The sequence below is a fragment of the Copidosoma floridanum genome, unplaced genomic scaffold (assembly GCF_036245765.1).
Source record: "Copidosoma floridanum isolate Cflo_tuat_1 unplaced genomic scaffold, Cflo_Japanese_pri ptg000007l, whole genome shotgun sequence".
In the NCBI taxonomy this organism is placed as follows: Eukaryota; Metazoa; Arthropoda; class Insecta; order Hymenoptera; family Encyrtidae; genus Copidosoma; species Copidosoma floridanum.
The window spans coordinates 15,416,170-15,437,104 of NW_028321884.1; the positions used below are offsets into that span (position 1 = coordinate 15,416,170).

Consider the following 20,935-nt stretch of genomic DNA (forward strand, 5'->3'; position numbering starts at 1 on the left):
TATTATCAGTTCCACTTTCTCCACTTGCCTCTAGAGCAATTGTATCAAAGAAACATTAACTAACACAAAATGTCCACATTCGACAATACTCTCATAAACTTCAAACCATAATGACATTACTTATACTCTCGAGGAGAAATAAAAAAAAAATAAAACAAGGTGTAGGTCTCGAGACTCCTGGCATAAGTGAGACTTCCAACTTACATGTTATTAAGCTCGGTATCACAGAAACTAAGAAAATTAAATTACACCTAATTTTTTCTAGTTTTCTGAAAATCCGATTGTTAAATAGTAAAAATTGTATTATTATTACGTATTCAAGCACGCGCGTGCATAAAATACATGTTATGTTACATGTGATTCGAGCATTCAAACCATCTTATCCATACAGTCTTTTCAACAACTGATACGCACCATAATGAATTAATCAATATTACCAACATTTTACACCGCAAAGCCAATTCTTTAGTTTGTTTAAAGTAAGGTTGGTTGAAGTTGTAATTAATAACATTAATTTGCTAGTGCATCATCAACTATTATAATTGTATCACTTAGGTTTAGGTTTATAACAGTTTTAAAGACATACTGAATGTCAGAAGTGGCTGACATGACATAACCAAAAAATAAAAATAAAATTGATTAACTTTATTTTAACTGAGTAACAATATAAAATTTTCAGCTTGTACTTTTGCTATCTATAGAACTCTATATAACAATATAATTATATTATAAGAAATCAAAGCAAACAAAACCTAAAACAGTCGTAAAAAAACATTTTCTTCAACGTCGTCGCTTCTGAAATTATGAAAAAAAGTTTTTAAAGCTACTATGATTAAATTTTGTGTTAAATAATATACATTTCGAAAGAAATAGTTATACGGATATAACCTTTAACAAACAGGTTTTCTTACGGGTTTTTATACTTTTCAAGTTATAATTGTTTAATAATTGTGGTAAAGATATTTGCTTAAAAGTTTAAAATAATACATTCTGCTAAAAAAAAAATTAATAAACCATTACTTACAAAAAGCCATAGTAAATTTCCAATCACAGGCAAAGTTTGCTGTGTTTTTGTCTTACGATATTCATCTCTCTCACATAATTAGTAATTAGCTTGTCTCAGTATTGGTTATTAGAGCTCGGCTAATATCTGGTCTTGATGAATGGTCTCAAATTGTATAAAAAACGTTTAGACATGGGCGTGTTAGCAGGAATAAAAACTGGTCATATAATGGATCGTAACGCGTAAATTAACATTTGTTTTAAAATACATTCCAAAGCTTGTCTTATTACCGGTCTCGAAGTCCCTTCAAAAAATAGTCTCCAAGCTCGTCTAAGGACTGATTTTAAAATAGATCTCAAAGCTTTTTTTTTTAAACTTGTCTCAAAATAAGTTATAAAATAAATCATTACAAAGTTGTAAGGCAAATGTTATAGTAATGATTTTACAAAGTCTACAAACTGATTATAAATATACATACGAAGATAGAAAGAAGGATTTACTGCAGATGATATAACTGATTTTTTAAATTGTTGTAAACGCTTGCTCAAAAAATAACCCGGATAGAGTTCATACTATCTAGAGATAGTGCATGCTTACGCTGTTGAGCATTTGGGTAATTCGGATACGGCTGCTTAACGTCAAAACCGGCGGTGACGATAGAGACTGCATAATTCCCGCTCACAACGATATAAGTTGTTAGCAGTAGGGTGGGATGGAGGTGGTAGATTTTTATCAGTACTTGTTAAGCAGACAGTAGGTGTAGCGAAAACAAGTTAATTTAATAAAAATAATAATACAAAGTGACGCCTCTTTACTAAAATAATTATGTAAGTCATGAATAATTGAGCTTATCTGATTAGGCGTATTGTAAAATTCCTGTGGAGGATCTAGTAGGGACTCAAGGATTTTTATTGCCACTAGATTGAGGGCTTGGAATAAAACTTTAAGTATCATCAAAAAGAGGGCATTACGAAAGACTTTTGTTCGTGCCTGCAAGGATAGACAGCATATGAATTGTTATGAATTAGTTCTATAATTCGTGACAATTCATGGTGTACTCATTTTATTTAAGAATAAAACGTTCAATATGGAAACAAGTCTCAGCAGTTTTCTAAAATGTATAGAAGGTCCTCTATAATGGGTATTGAAGACAAAAAATAAAGCTTGTACGTCAAATGAGTTCTTCATCAAATATTAATATAGTGGTAAAGCAGATTTAAAAGTATTTGTGTGTAAAGATCATGAAAGAGGTTTTGGTGTATATCTCGAAAAATATCTAGAAAAAGGAACAAAAAGTAGAAATCAAGCAAATTAAAGGAAAAAAAAAAAAAAAAAAAAAAAAAAAAAACAAAAAAAAAACTAGGACAGTGCGTGCTTGGGTACCCAACTAAGAAGTTTTGTTTTAACAAAATTATATGGCAGATAATATAATAATAAACACAAATATTTCTTTCATAAAATTGCTAATGCTCATGAGGCCAGGGGTTCAAACCCAATTCGGACACATTTTTTTTTTTTTTTTTTTTTTTTTTTTCAGAAGTTGGTTAAAAGAAAAACTAATTCAATTCAAAATATGTAGTGTGATGTCATAAGGTCGTGTGATTTAGAAGGGACTGGAAGTACGTCAAAAGGGGCGAGGTAAGTGGGGAGAATTAAGCAAAATTTACTTCAGTTACACTTTTTCTCAAGTTCACAAATCTTAAATTGTTAATTTACCTTGTGGGGCAGAACACGCCGAAAGAAGTTTAACTTAAAAAAAAAATCAGTAAAAATATGTTTCAAAATAAAACTCAGAAATACAAACAACACAACATAAGAGGCATTAGAACAGATTCTAGAAAACTTAAATCCTAAATTAGAATGGATCTTAAAATCGATCTTCAAATAAATTGCAAACGTATCGGTTAAAATAGATATTAAAAAATGTACAAGAGCAAGTAAAAATAAACGACATTCTCATGCATATGTCAACTTGTCGGTAGTAGGAATCTGACACTGGAACATGGATAAGACAGTCAAGGAAAAGTGTAGGTACATATTGAGGTCGTTGACTTTCGAGATATACTATTGGCTTTTAAAAATGGCACAAACATGAAAAAAAAAAATAATAATAAACGGATGTTACTTTAAGATGATCAATAAAATTTTGTTCGCAATAGTGTGCAGAAAATGGATGTTTTCCGCACACTCATTGCGAAAAAACTTGTACGCAACTCGTGCGGGACGATTTCCCGCGCTTGTGTGATAGGCTCGCACTCGTGGCCGGTGACGGTAACTCGTGCCGTGCGATCACACTCGTGCTACGCACTCGTGTGCTCAACTGGCATTCGTTCCCGTCAACTCCGACCACTCGTGCGAGTCAATCACGACTCGTAATATTAATAATATTATAAGAAACATATGTCTTTTAAATAATTCCAAAATATCTCAATTTCTATATCTTGATTATTATGAAATACCCTGTTGTTAAGGCAACCGTTATTATTATCTTTGACATTTGCAACTAAATGTTTTGAATGTAGTTTCAAGAAACTTACTTTGTTTATGAGACTACTTATAGACGAAAAATCTATGGTTACAGATACTGGTATGAACGATACACATAAATCGTGATACAGAAGGATGCTATAAGTACTGTAATTTTTTTCTGTAAGATTAATGAAATATCAATACCTAATATTACTTGGTACAAAGACAGTTTACCCTTAAAGTTATTAAAATAGTCATATTCAGTAGAAAATAAGCAAAAGTTTGTAACAAAATGTAGTGTTGTAAAGATTAGTGAAAATTATTTGTTGCCAAACATTGTATGTCATTACATGTTGCCAAAACTTCGCTTAAGAAAAATGAAAAATGCTAAGAAGTGTATTGTTAAAAATAATAAAATACTGAAGATGTAGTATTACTGCTAGTATAAATTCTTTCTGAGCTATTACATAATTTACTCTTACCTATCTGCGAAGAAATATTAGTTTTATTGACCTTTTCATTAAATTTTAGGACCTAAAACAAATAATTGGCTTGTGATTTCAACCACAGCTACACTAACGACTTTTTTTACATTTTTTTTCACCGTGTATTTGTGCATAAAAGTTTGAAGTCAAATGGTGATTATTGCAGTAAACTATTTTTCCAAACATTATCTCAACATTGATCATAATTTTTTAAAACTATAAATTGTTTAAAAATACAAAAGAAGTTATTGATAACACGCCTGATTCAATTCGAGAAAGGAGCACCACACCTTATAAATTCAGAATTAACAGTACAGGATCAAGCAGAACTTTTACCGTACAATAAAAAATTGGAACTTCCTAGGAAACAACTAAATTTTGGTAAACGATAGGGAATATCTTGTATTTGAAGTCAATTTCATAAGTATATTCATAATGATATCATGATTTTCATTCTAGAGAAACAATCAGGAAGTGGTCAGTTTGGGGTTGTAATGAAGGCTAGAGCGTATAGGATTTGTGCCCATGAGGATTTTACAACTGTGGTAGTTAAGACAATAATCAGTAAAGCTAATTCAAATTAATACCTACGGCTCTTAGAAACTGAGCTGAAAATTATAATTTATCTGGGAAAGCATGTGAACATTGGAAATCTTCTCGGTGCCTGTACCAAAAATATCATTGGTGAACTCTTAGAAAATGATGCCAATATGTATTACTCTGGAATAAATATAAGTACGGAAATATGAACAAGGATGACAGTTTAGAAGGCAAAGATGACTTTTTAACCATTATCCTATCATTAGATCATGTAACACCTGTTAATTCAATTATGAACCCTTAATACGGGAAGATGTAATTTTTATATTAGTCTTAAATGAAAATGAAAATTATTTTAATAAGTAAAGGCCATCATTTTTAACTTCCATTTATTTATTATTAATGTATAATGTTAAGCCTCTTGATAAATTACTTTGTGTTGGCTTTGACATCACACTATCTTGATTAGTGACATAAGATCAGTTAGAATTCTAGATAATAGAAGTAGAGCCCAAAAGTATGACCATATATCTCTAGTAAAATTACTTAAATAGTATAGAGTATTATAAACTCATAGTTTTATTCATCATGTTGAGCAATAAAACTGTGACATTAACAGTTATAAGAAGTCTTGAAAAATGATTCTCAAAGATTTAAAAATTCTACATCAGCTTAGCTGTTCTAGTATTTTTTTGTTATAAAAAGTACTTATGAAAAAGAAAAAGTTTAGAACAAAATCATACATATTGTCAACTTAAAAAATTATTTGGGCATATATTTTGTCTAATAGTATAGATGCAGTCAAATGTATGAAATTTAAACAGTCGTCTGAACCTCAGCAGTCAGCAGTCTGTCCACTGCAATAGGACGACGTATTAGGTAGTGTATATATTATGTGTGTGGGTGTTTACAGCGTCGATTGAGATTTGGCAGACCAGCTGGTGAGGGCGATGGTTATAGGAGTCCCTGCGGACAGAGAGGATGTGTAGTGTGTGCTCTCGTAAGGTAGCTTGTGATTGAAGATGTTGCATGGTGACCGGGTATTCTCGCGATCGAACTGGGTTGTCGAAACCTCGGAGCAAGCCGTTTTCCAAGTCGCGTTTAGGAGGAACTTTGTATGGAGGTGTGGGTGTATGAGTGCATAAATGCGTGTCTAAATCTGTGACTTGCGAGTTAGCACTGGGAATAGCGTCATTCTCTTAAAGTGTTCATATATTGTAGATGAAATAAAGAGTAGTTAAAAGTGAATTATGTGGTACGTGTATTTATATGCACAGTCCTGGTCATTTTCCTCAGCCTTGTGGGTCCTTCTCTTGGTGAAGAGCTAACATCAGAAGTGTAGAGCTGATGCAAGCAGAAGTATTGGAAGGTGTATCGGGTCAAAGTATATTGGCGCTTAGATGTTGTATGCGTTTTAAGGTGTTTTGGTGTGTTACATGGAGACAGATTCGCTTTGACGTGAAAACGTGGACAGGGCTGGCCAAATGCAACGTTACATAAGTATCAAAAATATGGATAGTTTTATTATTTTTCAGTACTATAAAATCACTTGTTGCAAACACTTATAAATTTTAAAGGTTAAAAACAGGGCTTCTAATAAAAATATTAAAAATCACGACCACTTAAATTGGTTGTAATCGTTACAATTATTGCTTAAATGCACTAAGTTACGTAATCGGCAGTTAAACCATTAGTTGTATAAAAACCAATTTTTATAAAATCAGAAAAAAATTGTTTAATGATACCAAAGTACTACGGAGGTTATACAACTAATGTAAATGATCAGTACCTACGTAAAGTATATTTTTTTTTAATTGGTAATTGCATAATGAATTTTAGACTTTTGTCATTATTATCAACGTAATAATGTTATACTAATTAACGTAAGTTCAACGTACCTTGGACTACTTTTTTTTTGATTTATATAAAAACGAAAATGTATTTTTATTTTTTTTCAGAGCATTCAAGCCTAAGAATTTTATTTTTTTTTGGTTTTTTTATCTCATTTGGCAGAAGAAATTTAATTTTTTTAACTATTATGAGTTTTCTTAACTATCAAAATATTTGTCAAAATATGTCATAAAATACTGAATTTTTTGGGAATTTTGATTTTTTTCAATTTCCTTAAATATTCCGCGTGAAACTAAGTTGGCGTTACCCTACATATTGATTGTAACGTTATTCTAAAATGATTTTAATATCAAACTCGATTACAGTTAGCCAAAACCTAACTATTTTACAACAGGACTGGGCTAAAAATGTTAATTAGTTACACAGTTTTATCTACGATATAAGACAACCAAAACATTTGAAAATAAACAGTTGGAGAAATCTTTTTGCACACTAGCATAATGAATAATGCACTGATTCATATTGTTTTTAACAATCAGTAGACAACTATATGCATGAAAAAATTATCTGATGTAATCCTTCTGTAATATTTGTTGGTGAATTACCATCTTTCCTTACAGACATGCTTGAATTCTTGTGTACATCATCCTTAGAATCCTGATAATTTGCATAAAATGGATTGTCAAATATTTTTATAATTATTTATAATAAGTCAAGGTTCTAAAATTACCAATAAATATTTTAAAAGGTTGTAATTTTTTATAGCGATTAATTTATAAGTTCCATCTTTGAGGAGACCAGGCACATCATTGAATGGGATCGTGGGTAAAGATACCGTAACGAAGCTGGCCAAACGGCCTTCATACATTGAAATGATAATATATGATGTGAGATATAGCGATATCTTCTTAATCTTTAATGAAAGGGAACCTAGTTGTACATCTAAAAATTTTGTAAAAAATATAGAAGGAGTCGATTTTTATTTAATCATAAGTATTAAATGATTTCCAATACTTTGATTACAAGTTTTGAAAAATATTGAAAATCTAAATAATTAAATAGGTAGAGTTATGCTATTACGGTTCATATGGACAGATTTGAAGCAAAATAATTTGTTTAGCCTTGTCACAGAATCTTCACTTAGCTATTCAGACGCGTGGTAGACACTTCTATTTTGAGTGCGTTTACCTTCAGAATATACTAATATTCAGTAGAAAATTCATTTTTACTGTAGATAAAAAGTATTAATTAATCAAAATTTGTAGGAGAATTTGAAAAATAGTCAATTTTTACTCATGGGGTACAACTCATTGATCCCTTCTCTGTTGATCCTCTCTATTACAGCTAAATTTGTCATGCAGTTAAATATACAGTTTTTAATAACATAAATAAGAATGAGAATTCATCTCGCAGTTTAACTTCCTAATTATACGTATTTTGTCGAAGAAATTATTAGAATGAAGAAAAATACTGTGACTGAATAGTTCGAGTGCCAACGTATACTTTTTCAAACGACTTCATGTACTCATGCACGCCCCATATTGTAGATAAAATTCTAGCACTTATTTTTCACGTAATTTTGTTCAATAACTTTTATTACATCTTAAGAAGTTGTTTGGAATGAAATTTTTATTTATAAAAAAGTTACTTTTGATGCTTAATAATTTTTAAACATCTCGAACAGAAAATCTAAGTGTACGTCAAAAGTTTTATTTACGTTTATTATATGACCCACTTAGACTTTCTAGGATACAAATAATACACGTAATATTAAAGTAAATTGTAATAGAGACTTTTTTAGCTGTCATAACTGACTACGCCCCACGCCAAAGCGTCCAGGAGACAAAAAAAATTGTTTCGTCAATTTTGTCGAGGACAGTGATAATGTTGAATGACAAATATTTTTAACTAAAATCAAAGAGAGTGAGAAAAAAGTGCAAGCATGTAATTATAAATAAAATTGTTGTATTAAACTAGCTTACAAACTATTCTTTATTTTTTTTCCTTGACCCCCACCCCCGCCCAGTACATGGATGCGCACCGTTTAGTGGACATATTTGTCGATCAGATGGTGGGTCACAAATATGATTAAAAACAACAAGACAGTGATTAGAAGATGGCCTTAGAGAGCCCACATTAAATTACAAGAAAATTTACGTATACAAATTCGTAGCTATCTTTGCTGCCTATGCTTTTGGCTTCACCTCAGGGGTCGAATGCCCGTAATCTGAAGAATTCTTTATTTTTCTCCTGTGATTTATAGGCTAATTGTGCCCTCAGTTGCTCAAAATGCATTAGAGAATGGTTTAAAAAATAGTTTGTTTTATTAAGTTCTTTCATAGTAATCGTACCTTTAATTTTATCTACAATAAACATCTACAACAATTATAAACACCTTCACACTTATTTATCGTTAAAAAAAAATATTAAAACAATGTCAACCACTTATTATAGTAATTTATTGTTGCGGTCTCTACTTGAAAAAGACCTTTTTTTCAAATGGTGGTGAAGAAAGTAATAAAGACAACAACTTGAAAATTTATTTAGTATGTAAGCCTTTACGGAAAAAGAAAGGTCCAGTAGACTAAAACAGCTGTTATGTTTTTTATGTTTTCATACAAGTAAAATAAATGTTTTCATAAGTGAAAATTTTGGAGCAGTAAGCCTAAAGTTGTTTTTTTCATGATTTCCTTTGTTTCCATTAATATATTTAAATAGTTATTTGAACCAATTTCTATGTAATGAGAACTTTATCTAGTACTACCTCTCGGTCTTGCGTTTAGTTCTCCTCAAAATGAACAAAATATTTTTGCACAACATGTACATTACACACTTTCTATGCTCAATGTAATAGCTTTTCAATGAAAGTAAAATTAAGGAAATTCTCAGAGCTCGTTAGTACAGTGATTCCAGATTTTCTTATGCATTTTACTAATTCAACTTTATATTATTGCAGCAGGTAGTAATATGGTTATAGCTTTATATCATAAAATATTACTTGCTACTTATTAAAAAAAAAAAAATGGCTTTGTAGTAAAATAAGTTATTATTAACCATGTTTTTCTCAGAACGAAGTAGCATAATTTGTACTCAAGAAACATAAAAATGAAGTTCTAGCGTTTTTCTTTAGTATTAGTTTGACTTTTGCTAAAAATCAACGTATTATAAGTTGGCTCATGTCGCATGTAACAAATATTTCCTTGCAAAGCATAGAAATCTGAAGAAATTTATGAAGCTTTTTTGTATTTTTGTTTATCAGCAGATGCTTTTGTATTATTTTTTTAACAAAGCTATTGCATAAGATTATTTAAACTACAACATAACATCACACACACGTGAAATATTTATCGTCCGACAAAATGTGTCTCAAAATAAGTATGTAAAATTTAACAACTAGTCAAGTTAAAAACGATAAAAGAACAGATTAACACATGAATAGCAGCAGATCTCATTTACCATACAATCACACTTGATAACTCTCTTCCCCAAGAATTTTTTGTTCCTCTCACTAATCGTAAGTATTACCATTTCCAACTTGCTTTTACCACAACCACTTAGGTAACAACTTATAGATCCATAAGTTTTACGGCAAATTTTTTAACGCGCTTGCTATTTCTTATAAACATTAATAAATGCTGCAATTTTTTATTGCTTAATAAATCTTCGGTACAAAAAGTTTGCTGACATTATTAAGAACTACGGTTTTTATAAAGTTTATTGGTAAATTTTTTTTTTTTTTAATTTAGATACGTAAGGAGCGATCCCTTCTAAACCTTTCAGTAAGTGAAAAACTTAGACTTTAAGACAATAGAAAAAATTAGGTTTAATTGTTGTTTTTTTCACTTTGAGTTTCAGATGTTTTGATAAAAATTTGTGATTTGCATCTCATTAAAGACTAATAACTAAAAACATTTTAAATGATAAAAAAATGTATGTAATATAAAAAAAGATTGAAAACGTCTTAAACTATCTTGGATGAAAAAATTTATAAGTGCCTGAAAAAATTTTTTGGATCATCCCTTAAATCACAGCCTCTGTCTCCACATATTACAAATTTTACGATACTGTTTCTACACCGTGCTTTTTGAAAAGTACTTTTTAAAATAAGTAACAGATACAACTTTTTGGCAATTGATGAAATCAGATTTTTATAAAGAAGTTGGTGCTTTAAGGTTTATCCTTAGCTCTGTACGACTTAGTATATGATCGGTATACATATTGTGTGTTAAAAAAAAGTCAATAATCACTTTTAGATGTGTGCTCTAAAGTGTTCAGACACTATACTAGATACTTTTAAATCAGAGAACGGCCGGTGTCGAGTTGGCTCCCGAATGCTAGACAACGCCGTATCTATGGTCGAATTGGCTCCCTGGTCTTCAGAAACTAGGGTCGAATTGGCTCCCGGGTCTTTAGAAAGTACGGTCAAATTGGCTCCCGTACAAATAAAAATTTCCAACTATTTAAAAAGACTTTAAATCTCGAAATCCAAATTCGATATTGTAGTAAGTATGTTTACATAGTACTGTGCGGAATTCTATTGAGTCAATGAGCCTTAAAATTAAAACATGGGACTGTATTCATTGGGATAGATAAACTTTAAAATGAAAACATTAAGTTATACGTATGTGTGTTATACGAAGTAAGCTCAGTGGTAGGTATTTGTTTAAATCGGTATACTTTTAGTTTCCATAAAGTGCTGAGCAAAGCTGTCCAGCGCTGGAAGTGCACAACAAGAGGTTGCAAAAGTTTTATTAAACTAGACTCAAGCAACACACTAATCAAGAAATATACCGATCATTCACACGATTACATTGACGAAGGTACTTTTTTCATTTTTTTTTAAAATTATTTGTTTATCTAATTCTTTTCTATTGTAAAAAGGTATTCTTAACCGGAGAAAATAAAGTAACAAATTGAAAAGAAAAGCGACTAAAGATAATTCAACTAGTCCAGCGAAATTAATACGCGACGAATTGAAAGAAGTAGATGTTGAGACATTAACAGTGCACGATGTGAATCGTATTAGAAGAAATACAGGCACAGCTCGACGTAGTATACTTCCAAAGTTACCGAAAACGAGATCAGAGTTACATGACGCGATTGATGAACTTAAACTTTCAACTAACAATAACGAAAATTTTGTGCTTATAAATGACAAGAAAATTTGTATTGTTATGTTTTTAATTGTAAGCAATTTGAAATTTCTATGTAAATCAGAGACTACTTCAGCTGACGGGTTCTTTTATAGCTCTCCAAAATTTTTCGTCCAGCTATTCACAATTTATGCTCAGCGCGATAATGTTTATGTCCCACTGGTATTTTGTTTACTTCCAGACAAGTACATCTTCATACGAATTAGTTTTCTTATGTTTGAAGTCTGAATGCGAAAGAATTAATATAAAATTTGAACCTAAAACAATGTTTGTCAATTTGGAGCTGCCTATTCATACAAGTATCCGTAAAATTCTAGCAACAACAACAATATGGGGGTGTCGCTTCCATCTAGGACAAAGTTGGTGGCGTAAAATTCAAGATTTGGGACTAAGTGTGGAATATAAAAACCAAGGTTCAGAAATAAGCGATTTTCTTAAAATTTTCTATGGCCTACCGTTTCTGAATCCAAGTGAGGTTGAGGATTGCTTTGCAGAGGACTTGGTTAGTATTATGCCGAGCGACGAAAGAGTTGAACATTTTTGTAACTATGTCCTTGATGAGTACATAAAAAGCGACGCACCAAGACCTCCCAGTATTTGGGCGAACTTATCAGCATCCCTTTGCCACACAAGAAAAAATTGCGAGTCGTTCCACTCACATTTTAACGGTATGTTTAATACATTAAACCCCAATGTATTCGAGTTCACAGATGCATTAAAACGGGTTTAAATTGATGTGTACATTAAAATGCGAAGTACGAAAAAAAAATCAAAAAGTATGCAAGAAAAAGAAACTTTTTTACATCCAGAAATGTTGCAGTATCAAAATGATTTTTCTACGCGATATCAGTATATTAAGGCAGTTTCAAAAAAATTTCTACCAAAATTTGATTTTTAGCAAATAATATGAAAAATCTTTCAAGAACATCAGTATTCAAATAACTATCAAGATAATATTATTATTTTTTTAAACACGCCAGTACTTAAGTAACTTGAACTGCCAGTCCAAAGCCTTGATCAAGTGTGACGGGAAAAATAATAATATTTGTTAAAAATGTTAATCTGGGAAGTTTTAATCGCATGGGAGCCAACTCGACCCACCCGGGAGCAAACTCGACCCTAGTTTCTAATGACTCGGGAGCCAACTCGACCCTGGTTTCTAATTACCCGGAAGCCAACTCGACACTTTTCTGAGTTATGGGGGCGAATTTGACAACTCCGTCAGAGAACCTAAGCGCTATAGGTATATGATATTGAATTCCATACATTAATGTTAATCTGTACACAATACGTTTATGAACACGAGAAATAGTTGTTGCTGTAGGATAGAAAAAAGTTACATTATAATTTGACCTATTGTTTTTCATGACTTTATAATACGTTTTAGTAAAATATGTACCATATACCATTTCACCCGTCTGTTAGTATAATCAGTGTCTGTAAACCGCATATATTGGTCAATTCTAATATATTTATACATATGTTAATGTGAACTTAATCATTGCATACGTTTTTAAAGCTACAACCTTAGGACTTGAAAAAACGTGCCATTAGTAGCTGATTCTAAAAAATAGTACCAAATGCAATAATGAAGCTTCATTCTACATAATGATATGCAGGACTTTCCTTCAACATACCCACACTCTTTTCCTGTGGTTAAGGACGTATATGATAATATTTGTCCCTTCTTCTGTTTTCTGGAGCTTTTTTCTTTCTATGTCCGAAACTCTTGATGGCTCATTTTAATTTTCTGGCATTCTACAAAGTAGCTAAGCTGTTGAGCTGAGTAAAAATACTCGATTCCCTTAAATATTATGCGTCAGTCCTGATGCGTTCAATGTGCATGACAACCCAATTTTATTTTTCTGCTACTCAGCTCTGCTCATAATATATTTACAATTATTGGTAGGCGAGACCGGGGAATAACAAGCTTACTAGGTAACTTTAGCACCTCAGTTTCTCCTCAATGATAAAATATTTTCAATTCAAACCTTGTAAATAACAATTTCTACTGTGATTACTTTTTTCCTCTCCAAGTAAAACACTAAGCAATGCAACGAAAGTTTAATGAAAAACATATAAAATTTTATCTCATTGATTGCCTGCTCTCGCATTTTTAATCGCACGCACTTAATACAAACAAACCTGTTATAAACTATCTTACGCTGTCTCTATTGTAGATTAAACCTTAAGCTCCACCATGGTTTTTTTCAATTTGCTCGGAGAGGCATGGAAAAAAAGTTATTTAAAAAATAATAACGTGTTCTATACGGGGAATGACTGGCACCTTAGGGCGGGGCACTACTAGCACAGGAGGCCTCTATATTTACGATGAGCTCCGACCGTAAACAGATTTCCTAACCTTATCCAGACATGTAAACATTGTGATACACAGTGAGACACCATGATACACAAGGTGATTTAGTTTTTAAGATGTTTACTGTTAAAGTAAACTTTACAAATGGTGCGTCACTACAAAAAAAGTAACCGAGGGAACTGGGATAAGAACCAAATGTCAATCAAAAATCAAAACTATAATTCCAAGGTTACAATTTCAATGTAATTCAAAATATTTGTAATGAATACACATGTATACATGCCCTCATCATTTTTTTAGTTTAATTTTATGTGTACTCAATAAAAAAAAACTATTTTTTCATAATTCATTTTACGAGTTACCCTTACAAATCATCGTGATTTATCAGGCTAGTGGTAGCCCACCCTCTGCTACAAGTACCTCACTATGGGGCACTACTAGTAGTTTTCAGAGGTTTGGTTTGTGCCGTTGTGAAACTAAAAAATTTATAAATTTTCTAAAATTTGCTTGTGTTGTGATAAATACGTTCTCTTTTCTTTAAAAATTTTACTTTAAAATTAAAGCTGTAACTAGTTGTTAAAGAAAAAATGTCCGTCGTTCCCCGGTCTCCCCTACGTGTCCTGCGCGTGTTTTTGTTTCACGTATATTTTTTCTATAATATGTTCTTCAAATCAAGTACTGCCCCGTTGGTTAGTGCATTATTTTATTGATCGAATACAATATTGTGGGTTTATATTGAAAATCACAGGCCACTGAATTGTTGGTGTGTCTGACTTTTAATATTTAACGTCAATGTGATGTTCTGAAAAATACGAGGCCGATTCTCTGGTAACGAAAAACAACCAAATCGATCTTCGATATTAACCACAAGCTAAAAATGAGTAATAAAACACCTGTATATGATGCGTGACACATACTAATGGAAGTTAAAAAAAAACGTTTTTGTGTTACGATTACAACCTTTATTAAACTTTTTGTGAGATAAAATTTGATGGTGTGTAATGTTATTATTTACCCAATGTGAGCATCAGATTGAATAAATGTACATTTATTTATTTACTTTTATTTATTTTTTTTTTTATTTCTTACGAAGGAAATGCTGTTATCTATAATTTTGTTATTTGCCCTTATAATACAATTCGATAGGTAATATAAAAAATACATGACCACTAACCAATAGACGGAAAGATCCGAAGTGCTGTAGGATTATGAACTTGTCATAAATTGTTAGATATGCTTATAAAAAAGAATGACCATCAACTTTAATATTTATTAATGAGGTGTACACTATATTGATAGAGCCAAAATTTTTATATTACTGTAGTTGTAAGATAACTGTTCGGGTTTTCTTATCGACCAAGCGGGGACCCGCGCCCTGTCATGCAACATCGGTCGCTGCGCTCTCTCCCGGCCTCCCACCTCGTGCGTCACCGCGCTCGGCAGGTGGCACTCACTTGTGTACGAGGGCTCAGCACGCCACGCTAGAGAAGGAGAGAGGAAAAAGATGACGATTACACGCCGAAGCGACTATCCTTTGTGCCTTTCTTTTATTTAAAGCGTTGAAAGCATTTTGTAATCCCCTGCGAAATAAATAAAGCAGTCAAAACATTCATTTGGTCCTTCGAGCCGGATTCCAAGGAGAAGAGCAGCCAACGCCACAGCTAGGGTGGTCACAGTGTGCGATTCGACTTACACAGCGTAAAGTAAGTACAGTTTAAAGAAATGTTGTGTAATGGAGGTCGTCGTGGTCGACACAGTTCCCACGATTCGACACAGGTGTTGGCCGCGACGAAGTCGTGCCGCCATCAACGCTTGCCTTGCTCGCACTCGCGTTATCAACAGCGTGCACACGGTGGCTGCCGCGGTCGCCACAGAGCCCGCGGTCCAGCAGCTGTGCTCAGCCACGGCAGAGATAAGGCCGTTCGGTTGTTGATGCGACGCTTTGTTTGACGCCATTCGAACGTCGGAAAGCGAGGCTTTCGCGGCCGCCATTGTTAGCCGCGATCAAGCGCTCGCGGTGTCCTCATCGGCCGCGGCCGCCATGTTGGCCTCGTGGTCGTTGCCTCTGGGTCGTCCTGTGTCTCAGTGGGACGACTGGATTGTCTTCTGCGCGATAACTGGCATGGATCCGACGACCCGGCGAGCGTGGGAGGACGAGATCGAGCGACTGGAGAGCGCTGGCACGGACACTACTGCGGAAGTTGCCACTTTTGCTGCCTTGACGACTTTCCTTCGTCGACAGTGCCGCGCGCTCAGCTCCGTCGAGGCCTCTCGCCCTGCTCGTTCAGCCAACACGGCCAGCATGCGCTCTCCGGCCCCCCGTTTCCTGGACGAAACTTTAGAGCCCTTGCCACCAGTAGCTCGCTGCCGCCATGCCCGTCGTGCAGAGAGTCGCACTACCTGGGTCACTGCGCGCAATTTTAAGGCCTTGACGCGCAGGCCCGGCGACGCATGGTCTATCAAGGGCAGTTATGTTTTAACTGCCTGAGACCAGGTCACGCAGTAAAGTTCTGCCCTTCACGGTCCGTCTGCCAGCAGTGCAGGGAGCCCCACCACAGTTTGCTGCACGAGAGCAACCATCGGCGCAAGCCTGAATCGGATCAGCATCCCTCTTCGCCCAAGAAGCCAAAAGTCGACCCCGCGGGCCCGTCCGCCACCGACTCACAGCATCAGGGGCCTCCATCGTCCTGACTAGCCGTACTTCCGACCGCTCTTGTCCAGCTAACCGGTCCCACCGGCCGACGAGTCGCTGGTCGAGCTCTCCTTGATGCGTGCTCTGAGGTTACACTCATCTCCATCCGGTTGGCCCAGCAGCTCGGCGCAGCGCTAGAAGTCAACGAGGCGAGCATTCATGAGGTTGGGGGAGGGTTGACCATCCCTTCGAGAACCCGAGCGCATCTACGCCTTGAAACTGGAGAGCATGCACCACCAATCCACCTGACAGCGCTCTGCTTGCCGTGGCTCGGGCTCACCTCTCCGTCTGCCCCCTTGCACCCAGCCGTGATGAGACAGTGGCTCGATCTTGAGCCTCTGGCCGATCCAGCGTTTGGCACACCTCGCCGTGTAGACATTCTGCTCGGAGTCGACGCTTACCACCGCCTCATCGAACCAGGTTACGTTCAGCGTGACGAGCTCGTCGGACAGCGCACGGCTCTTGGCTGGACTCTCGTCGGCCGGGCCCCTGGCCTGGGCTCGAACGCCCTCATCGCAGGCACAACTCTGCACACGAACACTCAGTCGCCCTGGTATCAAGAGCTGGCTGCGCAGCTCCAGCGATTCTGGAAGATCGAGGAGGTGCCACATATCAGCCGCCGAGCGCCTGAGGATGTGGAATGCGAGCGAATCTTCGCCGATTATCATCGCGCTGACGACGGGCGTTACATTGTGCGACTTCCGCTGAAACATGACGCTGTGCGCCTCCTTGGTGACAGTCTGCAGGTTGCCACCGCGGGCTTGCGCTCGTTGCATCGTCGGCTGCAGCGGACTCCTGAGATGGCTTCTGAGTACGCCCGGTTCATGGCAGAGTACATTGCCCTCGGTCACATGAACCCCCTTACTGATGACCAACTCGCTGCATCGAACCGTCCAGTGCACTATACCCAACATCACGGCATTTGGCAGCACGGTGACCAAGGTCGAAAAGGTTGTTTTCAACGCGTCGAGCCCGACTTCCAGTGGCTATAGCCTAAACGACGTGCTCCATGCTGGTCCTCGGCTCCAGACGGCTCTCCCCAGTGTGCTCCTGCGTTGGCGTCGTCACCGGATTGCGTTCTGTACTGACGTTCGCATGATGTTCTGCCAGATCCTGATTGATGAACGCGATGTCGACCTGCAGCGCATTCTGTGGAGCTCCGACCCAAAGCAGTCACCTACGCACTACCAACTGCTCACCGTTACCTACGGTGCCTCGTGCTCCCCGTACCTGTCACTACGGGTCGTACAGCAGCTGTGTGAGGATGACGGCTGCCGCTGGCCCGAGGCCGTCCCAGTAGTGATGAACGATCGCTACGTTGATGACATCCTCTCCGGCGCTGATGACATCGGCTCGGCCAAGCGTCTGCGCGACCAGCTGATCGGACTTCTTCAAGCGGGCGGTTTCCCTCTGCGAAAGTGGGTTGCCAGCACGCCCGAGCTTCTTGAAGACCTTCCCGAAGACGTCCGCCTCCGTCTTACTTGGGATCAGCTCAGAGTTGAAGGCCTCGTCAGCAAACTGGGCGTAGGCTGGGACCCGCCCTCGGATTTCTTCCATTTGACGCCGCCCGTTGTCGAAACTCAAACCACAAAGAGATCCATGCTCGCCGCGCTCGCAGGCTTGTTCGATCCGTGCGGCTGGCTTGCCCCGATCGTGTTGAACGCCAAGCTTTTACTGCAAGACCTGTGGCGCGCGCACTTGGACTGGGACGAGAACGTACCGTCCTCCATGACTTGCCGCTGGACCGCTTTCACCGCCGAGCTGCAGGCCATTTCCGGGTTTTCTCTGCCTCGTTGGATTGGTATGTCTCCGTCGTCGAATGTCCAGCTGCACGTGTTTTCTGACGCCAGTCGCCGTGCTATGGCCGCTGTTGTATATTTGCGGCTACAGTCCTCAGATGGGCCCGCTCTCTGCCACATACTTCTCGCTCGTACTAAGCTTGTGCCCATCCGCGCGCTCAAGCCGATGACCGAGCCCACCACTCGCATGACCATTCCACGTCTAGAATTGCGAGCGGCCCTCATCGCCGCCAAGCTTCTTCGCTCAGCAGCCAGCGAGTTGGGAGTCGCGATCGAGCACTGCCACGCTTGGTACGACTCTCAAATTGTGCTCCACTGGATACGCTCCGATCAGCCGGCCAACAACGTGCTCGTCGACAACTACGTTGCTCAGATCCAGGAGGTCCTGCCACCCAGTGCCTGGCGATACGTGCCATCGCAATCGAATCCGGCCGACCTAGCCACCAGAAGTGCCGACATGAGTGGCCTCCGACAGCAGCTCCTGTGGTGGAGAGGCCCCACGTGGCTGGCCCAGGACGACAAGTCTTGGCCCCAGGAGACACTGCCTCCACCCACGCCTACTCTCTCACTCTGCTGCGCATTCCGCGCTAGAATCGGACCTGCTGCAGCTCTTCTCGAGCTTGCGCGCTGTATTGGGCCTCCTCGTGCGCGTTCGTCGATGGGTGCGACACCGCTTGCAGCGCATGCCCACCCGTTCTGTGCTTTCGCCGTTGACGCCGTCTGAGATTCAGGACGCTTTTCTGGCCTGCGTTCGGTTAAGTCAATCGATGACGTTTGGGGATGAGTTGGCACTCCTGCAGAAGCGTGAACTTCTTCCGAAACGGCGCCCTTTGACCTCTCTTGCCGCCTTTCTCGATGCTGACGGAGTTCTGCGTGTTGGCGGGCGGCTCGATCACTCATCGCTGTCTTACGAAGAGAAGCACCCTCCCATCCTCAGCGGAACATCGCCGCTCGCTCGACTCGTGGTCTCTTGGGCTCACGCACGCGCCCTCCACGGTGGATATCGCGTTACCAGCGCATACGTCTCCAGGCGTGCCTGGATTCTCGGCGGGCCACGCAGAATCAAGGCTCACATTAGAGGGTGCGTCATCTGTGCCCGGTTACAGGCGCGCTCTTCAAGCCAGTTGATGGCTCCGCTGCCCGCGTCTCGCGTCACGCCGTCTCGCGCTTTTGGTCGCACTGGAGTCGATTACGCCGGGCCCTTTTCCGTGCTTACATCGAAGGGACGGGGGATCCGTATCACAAAGGGCTACATCGCTGTCTTCGTGTGCATGACCACCAAAGCCGTGCATCTGGAGCTTGTCGGCGACCTTTCCGCGGCCACCTTCTTGGGTGCTCTCACCCGTTTCACCGGTCGTCGAGGCCGACCATCCGAGCTTTGGAGCGACAACGCCACCTGCTTCCGTCGAGCTGATTTGGAGCTCCGCGAGGCCTTGCAGGGCGCAGAATTTAACTGGGACCTAGTCGCCGGGACTCTTGCCTTCCAGGAGGTTTTCTGGCAGTTCATTCCTCCTGGTGCGCCACATTTTGGAGGACTCTGGGAGGCCGCGGTCAAGTCGACCAAGAGCCATCTACGCCGTGTGCTCGGCTCTCGTCATCTAACGTATGAAGAGTTCTCTACGGTTCTCGTTGGAATTAAGGCCGTGTTGAATAGCCGCCCGTTGACGCCCTTGTCTGGCGATCCCTCTGACCTCGAAGTGCTCACGCCTGGACATTTCCTCATCGGGGCTCCCGTCGATTCCACCATCGAAGCTACTCCCGCTGCAGAGAATTTGGACCCGCTCACGCACTGGGAGCTCGTCAAGGCCGTTCGCGCCCAATTCTGAACGCGCTGGGGCCGTGAGTATCTAAATACTCTCCAACAGAGGCCGAAATGGAGCGCTGTCCGTCGGAACTTCGCGGTGGGGGACCTGGTGGTTCTTCTTGACCCTACGCTGCTACAGTCCAGCGGACGCTGGCGTCTGGGCCGTATCACCCGCATACACCCTGGATCTGATATACTAGTCCGTGCTGCTGCCGTCAAGACGGCCACCGGCGAATACGTGCGGCCCATTGTCAAGTTTGCGCGTCTCCCTGTGGCACCTGCGGACTCTAGCCTCCCTGCGACGGACGATCGAGGGACTCCCTCCGCTTCGGCGGGCGGTGACTAGGGTTTCACTCTTGGATCGAGGCGGGCGGGATGTTCGAGTTTTCTTACCGACCAAGCGGGGACCCACGCCCTGCCATGCAACGTCGGTCGCTGCGCTCTCTCCCGGCCTCCCACCTCGTGCGTCACCGCGCTCGGCAGGTGGCACTCACTCGTGTACGAGGGCTCAGTGAGGACAGTCGCACGCCACGCTAGAGAAGGAGAGAGGAAGAAGATGACGATTACACGCCGAAGCGACTATCCTTTGTGCCTTTCTTTTATTTAAAGCATTAAAAGCATTTTGTAATCCCCTGCGAAATAAATAAAGCAGTAAAAACATTCAATAACAAATTTAACAATTTTGAAGGTGACGAGTATGCTTAATCCGATGACTTCTTAGTAATATTACAGTTTTTTTAATTGAACTGCAGTATTTTTATAAGGAACCAGCAAATATTACAATTTTTACGGTGTCTTTTTTTCAGTGTACAAGTTTTCTTT

The 20,935-nt window shown here is 38.9% G+C and overlaps 2 protein-coding genes across 2 annotated transcripts; both read left to right on the plus strand.

Moving 5' to 3' along the window:
* The first annotated feature begins 17,608 nt into the window (after positions 1-17,608).
* Positions 17,609-19,033, plus strand: LOC149375443 (uncharacterized). Its single transcript, XM_089589121.1, has one exon. The coding sequence runs from the start codon at positions 17,609-17,611 to the stop codon at positions 19,031-19,033; it is 1,425 nt and encodes a 474-aa protein (XP_089445247.1).
* A 43-nt stretch (positions 19,034-19,076) lies between these two features.
* Positions 19,077-20,459, plus strand: LOC149375444 (uncharacterized). Its single transcript, XM_089589122.1, has 2 exons — positions 19,077-20,117; positions 20,175-20,459. The coding sequence occupies exons 1-2, from the start codon at positions 19,077-19,079 to the stop codon at positions 20,457-20,459; spliced, it is 1,326 nt and encodes a 441-aa protein (XP_089445248.1).
* Positions 20,460-20,935: the final 476 nt, after the last annotated feature.